We start from the raw sequence: 13,475 nt of genomic DNA on the forward strand, positions 1-13,475 counted from the left end.
TTTCTTAAGTGTGGGTTCCAGAAAAATCCCTTGATAAAAAAAAAATTCAGTTCTCATTCTTGTTACCCTCGTTCTTCAAAAGGCAGACATTCTGTACTCAGGATATCTACAATTTTGATCTATTATTGTAGTCAAGGAAAAAAAGTTTTTTTTTTAACTTTTTAGTTTTTCTGGCTTCAGCTTTTTGCCTGAACTAAAAACTCATTAACATGATAAGGACTAGCAAGGTGCATCAAGGCAGAGCCTTACCCGTTCATTAACCCTCCAAATGGGGGCAAAAATTCCCTTTTCCATCCAGATGGATACAGAGATGATATACCTTTATGTGGCTGTGTGAGCAGAGAGTTAGCACCCTGTCCCCAAGGCAGTCACACAGTCTGGATTAGATCTTAGCAGTCTGTTTAGCCATAATCTAAAGATGTTTTCTTTATTCTGTGTCATTTTAGGCAGAAGAAAAGTTAGAAATAAAAGCAAAGTACAATAATAAATCTGATCGTCCAGGATTTCAAATTCCAGACACAAGGATAGAGAAAGAAAAGAAAATACAGAAAGAAAGAAAGAAATACAAATATATACCACCCATGATGCTGTCTAGTTAAAAAGAGAGAAAAGATTAAATGAGAAATATTTTTAAAATACATACTTAAACCGTAAGAGCTACTGGCTTAGAGTGGGTGACCGACACTGTGCATTACAAAAAAAAAAAAAAAATCCATTTTCTATCAATGTTATAATCACACCTATAATTTTTTACCTTGTTTATAAGATGCCAAAACCATATTCTCATCTTCAACTTCAAAAACTGTGTCCACATCTATTAGCCTTTGGATTAAAATGGCCTTCAGTTTTCCGAAGTCATTTGACTTTAGAGCCTCAAGGAAATTTCTCTTAACTAACTTGGCCGCTGCAGATTTAGTGATAGGGGTGGCGGCTCCTTCCATCCTTCCTCTCCCTCTGGAAGCTTTGTTGTGATTTATCAGGAGAGCGGCACCAAGCAAACAGGCACATGCTGGAGAGCCCACAAACTGTTGGCTAATTTTATCCCAAAGTTATGCTGATCCGTTCTATTTATATAGGGATCATTTCAAACTTCAAAATATCCTTCTTGGCTGTCACTGCCTTTTCAGGTCTTTTAAACTGGTTCTATACTCACTGATTCATTGAATAATATATCGTGTCAATATCAAGGAAAACCCTTGCAACACATTTCGGAGAGCCAAATGTCAGTATTATTTCTTAAATGATCAAAGCAATAGCGTAAGATTTAAAAGCTCTTAATGCTTTTTTTTTTCTCCCTCGGTAAAAACATCTGGTGCCCAACTGGAGAACCAGCGTCCTGCTCTGATTAACCAATAGCCAAAAATGAAAATTTGTTACAGTTGCTGATACATGTGCCTCTGGAAACCTATAATAATTTTGTAATATAAGCCCACAGAATCAAGCAGAGTTGTACACATTGGAAAACAAACAGAAGGTTTTCAAGTGAGCTAGACTTGAAAAATTTCAATGTCGTGAAAGAAAGCAGGGTAGGGTAAGGTGGCAGGACTGTTTCAAGTAAAAAGAGACTAAAGAGACAAAACAGCCAAGTGCAATGAGTGAATGAACTTTATTTAACCCTGTATTTAAAAAACAGAAAAGGCCATATATCGGGGCAATTGTGGAAATATGAATATAGACTAGATATTACTTCATAATACTGAAGTACTGTTAATGTTTCAAGGCATGGTAGAGGGATTATGGTTATGTAGAAACATATCCTTATTCTTAAGTGACGCATTAAGGGGTGAATTGTCATGATGTCTAAAACTTATTTTCAAATAGTTCAGAAATGAAAAACTGAATGTGTATGAATATACACACACGTGGGTGCATGTGTATGTGTGTACATGTGGGAGGGTAAATAGAGACAGAGAAAGAAAGCAAATGTGGCAAAAAGTTGAAAGTTGGCAAATCTAATGAAGGAGCTCTGCGTGTCCATTATATTATTCTTTCAGCTTTTCTATAAGTTTGAAAATTTTCCAAATAAAAAGTTAGAGAAATAATCAAATTTTAAATTTATAAATCATTAAAAATTAGAAAAAATGATGACAGTATTAATTTGAATGCAGTGAAATCACACCTTATATAGTGTTGATAAGAGTCAAAACTGGTGCAAATTTTTCTGCAGAATAATTAGCAACATGAATTTTAAAAAATCTTAAATGATAATAGTATTGGATTCTTGGAATTTACTTAAGGATGTAAACATGGATGCATATCATAGCACAATTTTTTAACTTATTCCATTGATGTGCAACCTAAATACAAGAAAGTGGAAAGTGACAAGTCATAAGTATACAGCTCATTGAATGTTTACAAAGTGAACATCCCCATGGAACCAACCCCAGATCAAGCCACAGCAGTCCAAGTGTGCTTGAAACACTTTTTATGTCTCCTTCCGATTGAAACACTCAACCTGACCCCCAATGACAACCATTATCTTGACTTCTAACACTGTAGATTCAGTTTGCTTGTTTTTTAATGTTTAAATTTTTTGTTAATTTTCTTCAAGCTTTCTAAAATCTTCAAGCTTACATAGTATAAAATACTTGACCCAAAAAGAAGGATGGATAGATGAATGAAAATGTATGTGTGGGTAATTACAGTGTTAATAACAGAAAAAAATTCAGAAGCTATCTCAATGATCAAGAGTAGAAAATTTGGTAAATTATGGCATATCCATATAATGGAAAAACTTTTAGTCATTATGATTTAATTAAGTAGGTATATACTTATTAAAAATATCTATGAGGGGCTCCTGGGTGGCTCAGTAGGTCAAGTGTTTGCCTTTGGCTCAGGTCATGATCTCAGAGTCCTGGGATCGGGCGCTACATTGGGCTCTCTGCTCAGGGGGGAATCCACTTCTCCCTCTCCCTCTGTGCTCTCTCACTCTCGCTCTCTGTCAAGTAAATAAATAAAATCTTAAAAAATAATAATAATAATAAAATAAAAATGTCTGTGAACTAGACAATTTATAAAATAGTATGTGAAGTATAAATACCTTTAAAATATCTATGTTCTTATAATGTACAAATATGCATTTGTATATATTATATAATTTGTACTATTATATATACTTACATAATTTGTATATATTTATCTAATATACAAATGTATAAATACAGGTACTATAGGCACACATAGAAAAAAGTCTATAAACATCTATTTCCAAATATCATGAGCTTTTATTTCCCAGTGGTAAGATTACATTTGATTTCTTCTTGATCACTTTCTTATTTTTTGAATTCATCTACAATGAATATACATTACATTCGTGATAAAAAGGTATTTCAGTATATGTATATTTATAACATTAATAAGGATAACTTGTTAACTCAGAATAACTACAGAATTGTAAGTTCCATGAAGTAAGGAACTGAGTTATTCTTATGTCCTCAGTGCTTAGCATGAATGAATAAATGAATAAAGAATTATTTATTGATTATTTACAAGGTCCTTAGCACGGTGCTTGGTGGCAAATAAGATACCACTGTTTCTTTGATATCCACATGGGTAACTCAAGTAGAAATATAGCATTTATTGATATTATTGATATGCTTTGTCCCTTTTTGACAAAACTAAAAGGCAAAAAAAAAAAAAAAAAAAAGCATTCCTGGTAGAAGAAACAAAGAGATCCAGGAGTTTTGTGTTCTTGGAGGATAATTTTTGCTAGAGAAGTCCATCAAAATGGAATCTACGTAAAATGAAGACCAAATTTCACAAAATGGGGGGAAAGGTCATTTTAAATTCATCTCTAAAAGAAAGGCAAAAATTATCGGGAACATTTTTTCACCTAATATTTAAGAATAGTTAAGTTGAGGGCGCCTGGGTGGCTCAGTTGGTTAAGCGACTGCCTTTGGCTCAGGTCATGATCCTGCAGTCACAGGATCGAGTCCCGCATCAGGCTCCCTGCTCGGTGGGGAGTCTGCTTCTCCCTCTGACCCTGCCCCCTCTCATGTGCTCGCTCTCTCTCATTCTCTCTCTCTCAAATAAATAAGTAAAATCTTTAAAAAAAAAAAAAAGAATATTTAAGTTGAGTAATTCATAGGACCACAAAACAAATTGTTAACTATTTTCGGGGTAAGATCATTTTTCTGATCCAATTTCATAACAACATGAAGCAATACCCTTTACCTTTAGAGTGACTTTTGTCAAACTAATATAAAAAAAGATCATGTTTACAAAAGTGTTCAAGAGCTTCATCAGTTTTGCCAAGGGCCTGTCTTTATCGTTTGATATTCCAATGATTTTCAAACCCAGCGGCTGCAATTCCCGCTGAAACTACTTATCAAATCCTTATGTTTTCAACCTCTTCTCATTCAATTATTAACAGAAATAACCCTGCCGAATCCTCATTAGTAAATAGTTTTGTATGTGATTTGGGCTCTCTTACATTTTCATCAACTTCATGAAATCTTACCTCATTTACAAAATTCGCAATTTTACTTTGCGATGGACATCAGGTAATCAGAGTGAGATCTGGACTCCTCAGTTAAGGATACGTTGTCCGATCTGAGTTTGCCACCTTGTGATCTGAGGACCTGAGATAATGGACTATCAATTGATAAGCCCCATAATTCTTAATGGTAATGAAGTTTTAAATCTAACCCTACCTTCCAAATTTTACATTTTTCTGCTTTCAAGAATATGCAATGAGTTGAAGGGAAAGGGAGGCAAATACCAGTGAATATTGAAAAGAAAATACAAGATAATATGTAATTCTCACATCCTGGTTCACAAAGCAATCCATTCCATTACTGGAAAATTAGGGTCAGTATTTTCTTTGTTACATTGAGCCCAAATTGCCTATCCATAATTTTTTTTCATTGGGTCTAATTATGAACATGCAATCATACATTTATTCCATTCTCATCCTTAATGAATTTCTAACATTTGAAAATAGCATACTATCTCTCATCAATCATTTTTTTTCCTTGACTAGTCTCAACTGTTTCTTATCTGGGGTGGTTTTCAGAATTCTCTTGTCCTGCCTGCTCTCTTCTGGATCCTCTCTGGTTTATTGATGAATGCCCGTCTCTTAAATTTGGGGGCCTAAAATGGAACATAATATGCCTAGAGGGAGCTGAAAACTAGGGAGTATGATGGGGACACTGGGGGGCACTCTGCTTTTGTTGATATTGTTTTGTGATTCCTAGGAGGCACTCTGCAAGTCTGCCTCATGTTATAGTTGTAATTTCTTCAACAGATACTTACCGAGCACCTACCATGTGCCAGAAACTTACTCTGAGAACTGGAAATACAGCAGTGAACAAAAACAAAAATCCCTGCCCTATAGGACTTAGCGTTCCTAATGGAGTTAAGTAAAAATGGAAGTCCCCAGACCTTTCCAATCTCCTGTACACCAGAATTGCTCACAAAGCTGCAAATTCACTAAATTTCACAGAGAAACAATGTAGTTTGTTTATATTCGATTAATTGACTGGATCCTCCCTTTATAGGTTCTTCACCTTAGCGACAAAGGGAAGAACAACTTAATTTTAGTCCAACTTAATATGTTTAGTCCGATCCAAATTTTTAGCAGTCTCTTTCGGTAAATGCTCAGTCACTATGGATCTAATTCTCTATCTTCAAGAGTTCTGACTTTCCCTCTAAGATGGTTTCTGGAAATATGGGATATGTATAGGAAAAACATTCAAAATACTAACATTTAACAACCAGGATCAGTTAGAAGAGACTTCGACCATAAGTAATCAGTATGGCCAGACTAGTGTATAGCAGATGAGTATCAGTCAGAGGTAGGAGTGTAGCTTATATGATCGCATCAGGGAAGGAGGAGTCCCCAGATGGGAAACCCTCCTCGATCTCCATGGCAGAGTGGCAGAGTGGCTCCTCTAAATTGTTCCTGACTATATTCAGATTTCTGGCTCCCACCGTCAGAGCACATGATCCCGGTCATTTGTCTCCAAATTTGATGTCTTCAAACACTGCAGCCTTTTGGCTATGTTAATGCAAGTTATACACGGGAAACTCCAAGTCCTCTCTTCAGGCACACTGCCACTCCCTCACACTTCGTGAGGAAATAGCAGCTTTGTATAGCCTCCTTCTTGTCATCTTTTTAGGGCCAGAATGGACACAGACCTATGCTGAGGGCTGGAGTTCTCCAAGGAGTCTACATTATTCCTGACACTGGCCACTAACCTCCGTGTCCTTTGGCCCTCTCAGGCATATCTGGTTGTTTCTACGTCTTCTCCCCCGCCACTGCTCTGCCAAAGTTCAACCCTGGAAGAACATATTAAGTGTGTGAACAAGGATGAGAATGCGGCATCCAATCTCTCAGTCAACTTACTTCTCCCTCAAGATGTCCAGCCTTGCTGGCTAGAAAGGTCCAGTCTTGGACATTTTGCTTTCTCTTTAACTTTGCCTTTTTTCCCCTAGCAAGCCTGACCTCTAACCATAGGTGGAAAAGTTGTCACCTTTGCGTTGTGGAGGAAACTCCATGATCTTGAATTCTTTGGGCATAGTCCTTGATATACAAGAGGAGATAAAGTGATCTAGAAGAATCCTTATTTTCTTAATGCCTGATTTTTACAACTATTGTCTTTCTAAAAGTCAGCATTGGGACTTAAGTTTGATCAATGGCCAGTTTGTCCTAGGCTGTTCCATACTTTCTTTCCTTGGGTTGATTGATAGACCTCAAGACTTGGCCCTGAAAGCTACAAGGAATATGATTTTAAAATAAATAAAAAGCATTGATTCAATGTTTGGAAACAAATTTACAATTTTAAACTAAAGAAAGAACTTTATTTTTTCCCACAGAAGCTTTTCCAGTCCCATCTCTTGGTCATAAAAAATAAATAAATCTAAACTTGGTGGAATAATTGGAGAAAACAAAGCAAATTTCTATGAAGAAATGTATAAAACTGAGAAAGTTACCTGTATCATGATGCTAAAAAAAAAAAATCAATCACTGACCAATTTACTTGAGCAGCAGAGGATAAAATCAAGAGATAATCACTTGCACTTACAAAACAAATAGCAGTTTAATTAAATTGCCCATCAAAGTCATTCTAACATATAGGAAGCAAGGTGACCAATGCTAATAAAACAGCCTTGAGACCTGCCTTTATTATCCAGATCATTGCTTCAAGCCACCATCTCTCCAGGCCTCAGGAGGCCAAATTTCACAGTGGTCATGTTTCATGCTGTCCATCCAGGGCTGTCAGAAATCCCTGTCTCCTCAACTCATAAAAATGAAAACTCTTCAACCTGTAAGATGAGTTTTGTATTAGTGTTTCACGACACAGAAAGGACAGTGTCCTCTGCCCTTTGGACAAAATGAAGAGCTTTCTGACAAAGCGATGATATTGTGGCAAGTGGCCCATAAGATCTTCTCGTACTCTCTGGGGACTTACGGGGGAGGCAGTGATCACAGAAACCCGGCTGCTTGTTTTCTTGACGCCTGTGTACAACACAATCTGGCCACTTGGCCTATCTTCTCTGGAACACAAATAGCTCCTTGGTCCTTTATGGCATTTTAACATGAATTTGATGCTCCTAAGCCAGCAATTACCTGTCAAATGCAGTCATAGAGAAGAAATTTGAAGCCAAGGCTTCTAAAATATACCTGCAGAGACTGAAATTTCTATGAAAACAGATCCCCAGTGGGCCTCCCTGACTTTCCCTGGCAGATGAATTAGGACGTCCTTGCCATCAGCTCACAGAAATGGCTGATACGGTGATCTGATATCCCTTTCTTCTTAGCTGTTATTCTTGAGTCTACCATGTATCATCTTACTCATTACATGTCATCTTGTTTGGTTTGCTATTGCTTCATTTCTGCTCGTGTGAATGCTTTGTATAAAGAGCTCTGGGATAGTATGGTGACACCAATGAATGGAACTGACTTGAATGGTAAAGAAGGTTTATTCATTCACATAAGGCACAATTCCATTTGCAGCATGGGTTTCAGGAGAGCCCTGACCCAGGGCTCTGCATTGTCAACAGGGCTCTTCCAAGTCAGTGGCATATGTTAGTAGCATAATTATAACTGTTATCGTTATTTCTAGTTTACAGATTTGGAAAACCAAGAACCAAAGACTATAAGTGAATTATTCAAGGTCAAATGGCAAATAAGTCACAGACCCAAGACTCAAGCCTACAGCCGGAGACTCCAAAACTGATGAGGCTATAGAGCTAAGACTTTTTATACAGTTTTGTTTAGGCTGATAACAGGCATTATATTATGATCACTGAGTACCCTAGGGGAAAAAATCTGCTTATGTTTATCCCTTAATTCAATGAATATTTATTGGGAACTTATTGTGGGCCAGGCACTCTCTAGCTATCTCTTGCTACATAACAAACAGCCCCTAAATGTACTAGCTTAAAGCACTAATAATAGTATCTCTCACGGTTTCTGTGAGTCAGGAATGTAGACAGGACACAGTGGGAAAGGCTTGTCTCCGCTGCATGATATCTGAGGCTGTAGCTGAAAGACTCAAAGGCTAGGAATTAGAAGATCCCCTTTTAAAATGGCTTGGTCATTTGGGTAACACGTTGGTGCTGACACTTTGGTTCCTGTCCATGTACTCCATGGTGTTTCGTGAATGTCCTCATGGTATAGCAGCTGTGGGAGATCAGGCAATTTAAAAAACAGACAGTAAAATAGATAGTTTGTCAGGTGGTAATACACGCCACCGAGAAAAATAAACCTGGGAAGGTCTAGGGTCATAGCCCACCCACAAGTCACTCTTGTACAGATTAGAACAAGGTGTGCTCCTCTGGGCCAATAAATAAGGAAAAACATCCTGTACTCCCAGGCTGGTCCTGGAAAGCACTGCAATTTAAAATATATGATCAGAGAAATCCTCACTTTCCCTGAGCAAAAACTTGAAGGAAATGTGAGACCAAGTCATGCTGATCTCTAGGGGAAGAGCTCACTAGGCCACAGGAGCAGGGGACGTGAAGACCCTGAGATAAGGAAGAGAAGGTGGCCCTGAGAGGCCATGTTTATTTAAATGCTTCCACCTCTTTTAGGTATTTTTAAAGCTCAATAAAGCATAGGAGTGTAAACTGATGGATACCCATTTGTTTCATTTTTTTCTACTTCTTGAACCCGAGTGCAGTTCAAGTCTTTCAAAGTTTAGCCTAGAACAACATCTTCATATTTGCTGTATGTCTGGCCCGATACCTCGTAGGCTCTCAAAAATGGCTTATAACTGATGATAATTTCATGTTTTCCATAGGCAAGCGGTACAGTGCATATTTTATTTTGTGTGTGGGTATTCAATAGCGAAGTGCAGCAAACACGAAAAAAATTCCAAACCACATTAGGGTTCCAATCCTCTATCTTCCAAGGCCACTATGTCGCCCTCAATCCTAGAGCATGGCAATAGGATTATAACAGAGACCTAAAAAAACTAGTAGAAATTAGAACTATACTTTTATAACAGTGCAGATCAATTCTGTGTGTTAAGCATACTATTTCATGAGACTAAGTCCCAAGGTTGTAAGAATCAAATGAAACAAGGTACATGCTTTGCACATGGTAAAGCATTCTAGAAGCATTACAGGACTACTATTGCTGCCTTTCATATCACTAGAATAACAGAACATCCCAACTCTCCTGAGAAAGACCACATGGTGTTACGGTAAAAGAGCGTTGGATTGGGAAACCTGGATAGTTCCCCAGCTCTGGTGATAATTAGCTGCGTGTTCGAATAATTGAAAACACCTCTCAGTGACTCAGTTTCCTCTAAGTAAAATAAGACCTACCAGACCCACTTCGCAGCCTGTAGTTTTCTCTCTCTTTGAATAGAGTGTCTCCTGGATACTGGCAAAGCTTGGCAATGTTTTACAAGGGCAGAAGTTTTTGCCATGATTTTCTGAACGGGCTGCCGGTCATCCTTGCCCACAGACAGGCTCAGGTTCCGTCTTCAACCAGTGGGGGGCGCTGGAAGAACTCTCAAAAACCCTGTCAGTTCTGAAGTCCTGCACATCTGTACTCTCGGTGGTAATTACAAACCGGAAGTGTGGGTTTAGCATAAAATCTGTTTTTTAAAAGAAGTTCCACAAACGGCTGAAAGGATTGCTTTGCAAACAACAGGGGCCAAAGTCCTACTCAAGCACATCTTCGCTTTCGAACGCTCGGGTGATTCTTCCGCCCCGACTTTACACTTCTTGAAACTAATATCAGCGAACAAACCAGCTGTCTTTCATGTAAGAATATTTAAACTGAATGTGTAGTGAGCCACTGACTCTCCTGGAGCATCTTGGTCACTGGCACGACGTTACATTGTTCTCTTTGATTTGCTCCCTTTATGGGTGGTAGCTGATAGAATGGCTGGATTGACACAAGTAATAACCAAGCACTGGTCCACCTGAATTTTGACAGACTCTACCTTGAATGTCATCGTTGACTGTGAAAGACAAGGTTTCTTGAGATGAGACATCCCGCGCACGCAGCGGGGGCATTAGCTCTGGTGCTCTAGGTCTCCTAGCAACTGCCCTGCATTCATGTGCCCTTCCGGCACAGTTTAAACATCAACGCCAGCTTGTATCTCCATCCCTCACCCTGTTACACACGTCACAAAATCAACTCCAGGGAATAATTTACCAGCATTTGGTCTCATCAGAACATTAACCTCACGATTGTGCTCCAAGCAGTATCTGCATCCTCTTCTTACTTTTGACAAATTTATAAAGCAGAAGGTGTAGTTAGGGAAGAAAACTGCCCTTCCCTTTCAGGTGTTAAAGACGTCAGACTGTTCGGAATTGTCTTTTCTAACATCCTGGAACTTTTTTTTTTTAGACCTACAGCTCTCAGAAGCCTGTAAGCTGTTTACCAATTTCCAAGGTTCATCAACTTTATTTTCTATCTGTGGAGATAACCTAAACCCACAAAGTGCATGAAAGCCGTTGGCGCTGGAACGGTGCTGAGCCCCAACACATAATCCCCGGGTTCTTGCGGAGAGAATTTTGCATGATGAGTCATGCAGACAAAGCTTCACTTAGGGCTGCGGGAGGGGGTGGGGAGAAAGGAAGAGCATGTTTACAGGGAAATCACAGGGAAAGAAAAACAACACTCTTGCTTTTTAAAGGACGTGTTTACTTCTCAGGTTAGAATTACAGAATTATCAACTGGAAAGCAGTTTTGACTGAAGTGTATCAAACCTAACTCCGTTTAAGAAGGTAGTGAGGCCAGACAGCTTGTGACTTGCTCAAAATGACATAGTTAATTAGTGGCAAACTGAAAGCTCCTAGTGTCAAGCTTCATACTTTCGGTTTCTGAACCACACGATGCTGCCTGCCTACAGTTGCCTACATCTCCTCTCCCTAAACGGACTTACCAGTGTGCAGAAAAAAGAGGCAGCCACGTTAGTTTACATGATAAAGGTTTTCTACCATCTTTAAAGTGGACACATTTACGAAAACTTTACAAATTTATAAAATAAGCAGGAGCATTCATTATTTTGCAGATGGGATATTTTTAATGCGGTCACTATATACTTGGGGGATTCAAAAACTGACACAGAGTTCATCCTTTGGCAGATACCTTAACGATGCTACTTTGGAAGTGAATCAACAAATCCAGCTTCAAACAACAAAGCACATTTTAAAGCTGCACACATTTCTCTGGAGAGAGCATTAAATTAAAACCACGCCGCTAGCTCTTTTATGAGCTGTCTTTACCACGGCAGGCCGCATGATGGCAGTGTTCCTCGGCAAATGAAGCAGGAAGAACAGCTGCAGGATCCCCGAGGGGGGAAAAATCTGAGCCAATGCAGATAAAACGTGATCTAGATTAAATCGCAAATATAGATTAAAATTTGGGGGGTTTTATCCACCTAAACCATATCTTTCCTTATCATATTTTCCTAACATGAATTTCTCTGTTCAGAATTTGCCACGGGTTTATGATGTTATAGATGAATTTCAAGACATGAGTGGCTAACAAATACATAAATATAAATTAAACGTTTTTTGGAGGCGGTCAGTGGCGGGGGTGGCGGGGGGGCTGCCCGTTTCTTGTTTGTTTTCACTGCAGTGGTATTAAGAGCACTTAAAATAATAAACCAAATACGTTTTGTACCGTGTGTCTTCAGATTCTTTCCGGACCGTTATTGTTTTATGAGTCTCTGTCTTTGGGTGTGGGAAAGCAAGACGAGCTTGCTTCTCATGCTCACAATTTTCCTCTTAGGCTGAAAATATTCCCTGTAAGACCAGAGTGAGATTTCCTGAGTCTTTTCTAAAAAGGCGTGAAGCCACAGATGGAAGTTAAAGCAGCAGCTACTGTCAGTCAAGGCCTCAGGCAAGACTGTGAAATCAAAGATTTGTTCCCGTTTCCCAGCCCCGGTCCTTTCTAGTGTCTGTATGCTGTCCCTTGATAGCTCCAGGGGGTAAAAGAGCTAGGCTTGTCCTCGAGATCTTCCTTCTATTTTTTGATCCCTCCTAGGTGGATTTTGTATTTTAAACACGGGTTGTAAGCTTTCTATAAATCTTAAAGAGAACGAATGTCAGTTACCTGCAAGGGAATATTTTGGGACAAGCATGCAATGTTCACCTAACTCATAACAGCTAATAGCCTTAGCCAAAAGCTATCCGATGACTCTCTGGGCTTGGCTGGCAGCCCTGTCACTGCATTCCACGATGCAACACGACTGATGGAGTTATCATTGTGTCTGCCGCCGTGTTAGGTGTTAGGTGTGGCAGAAAGATAAGTTGGGAGCAGCCCCTGATCTCAAGAACTTATGGTCCAAGCAAAGAAATCAGACAATACTGGCTACACAAGAAGGCAGAATAGGGTATACTGTGAGAGAAATACCAAACACGGGAGGGGAGGGACTGGAGCATTATACAGGGAGAGATCGCACCTTCCAGTTGAAGGATCGAGAAAGATTTCAGAAAGGAAATGATATCTGACGTAAGATTTTGATAGAAACCAAGAAACTCGGGTGACTTGATACATTTGATTATGCCATGGCGCCATCCAAGAACATCCTCTCCCCTATATCTCCACTTACCAAAGGCCCTTCCCTGTCTTAACTTCTGTCGACTGTCCCTCGTGCAGAGAGTGAGGGCATGGGGGGAGAGAATGGTAATGCAATTTCACTAAAATAAGAAGAATATGAACAGGAGAAGATAACATGGGAAACATGACTTGGATCTATAAATATAGAAGGACTTGAGTGCAAATTGAACAGTTGACGTTAAATTCAACCTGTAGTGGGGCATGGGGAGGGGCTATTAAGGAAAGATAGTCATTAAGTATAATTTATGATCTGTCTATTTCCTTGCAGCCTGGATTATGATAGTGGTTCTCAAACTTTAAGATATTTCAGAATCACCTGGAAGGCTTGTTACATCACAGACTGCTGCCCCCCTCCCAAAGTTCTGATTAAGTCTGAGAATTTGTTGAATGCCAATGCCCCTGGCCAGGGGGAACATACTTAAAGAACAGCAGGTTTATGGGCTCT

At 39.1% G+C, this 13,475-nt stretch overlaps 1 protein-coding gene across 1 annotated transcript in view; it reads right to left on the reverse strand.

The window, feature by feature from the left end:
* Positions 1-13,475, reverse strand: part of ASB4 (ankyrin repeat and SOCS box containing 4) — a 106,517-nt gene that overhangs the window by 61,599 nt on the left and 31,443 nt on the right. Inside the window, exon 1 of the mRNA XM_006730656.3 lies at positions 755-994. Coding sequence (XP_006730719.1) covers positions 755-941 — 187 coding nt within the window. The 5' untranslated portion in view covers positions 942-994. Of the gene's footprint in view, positions 1-754 lie in introns of the transcript that reaches the window.

Source organism: Leptonychotes weddellii, chromosome 12, assembly GCF_054177405.1.
Source record: "Leptonychotes weddellii isolate Sample4059 chromosome 12, ASM5417740v2, whole genome shotgun sequence".
In the NCBI taxonomy this organism is placed as follows: Eukaryota; Metazoa; Chordata; class Mammalia; order Carnivora; family Phocidae; genus Leptonychotes; species Leptonychotes weddellii.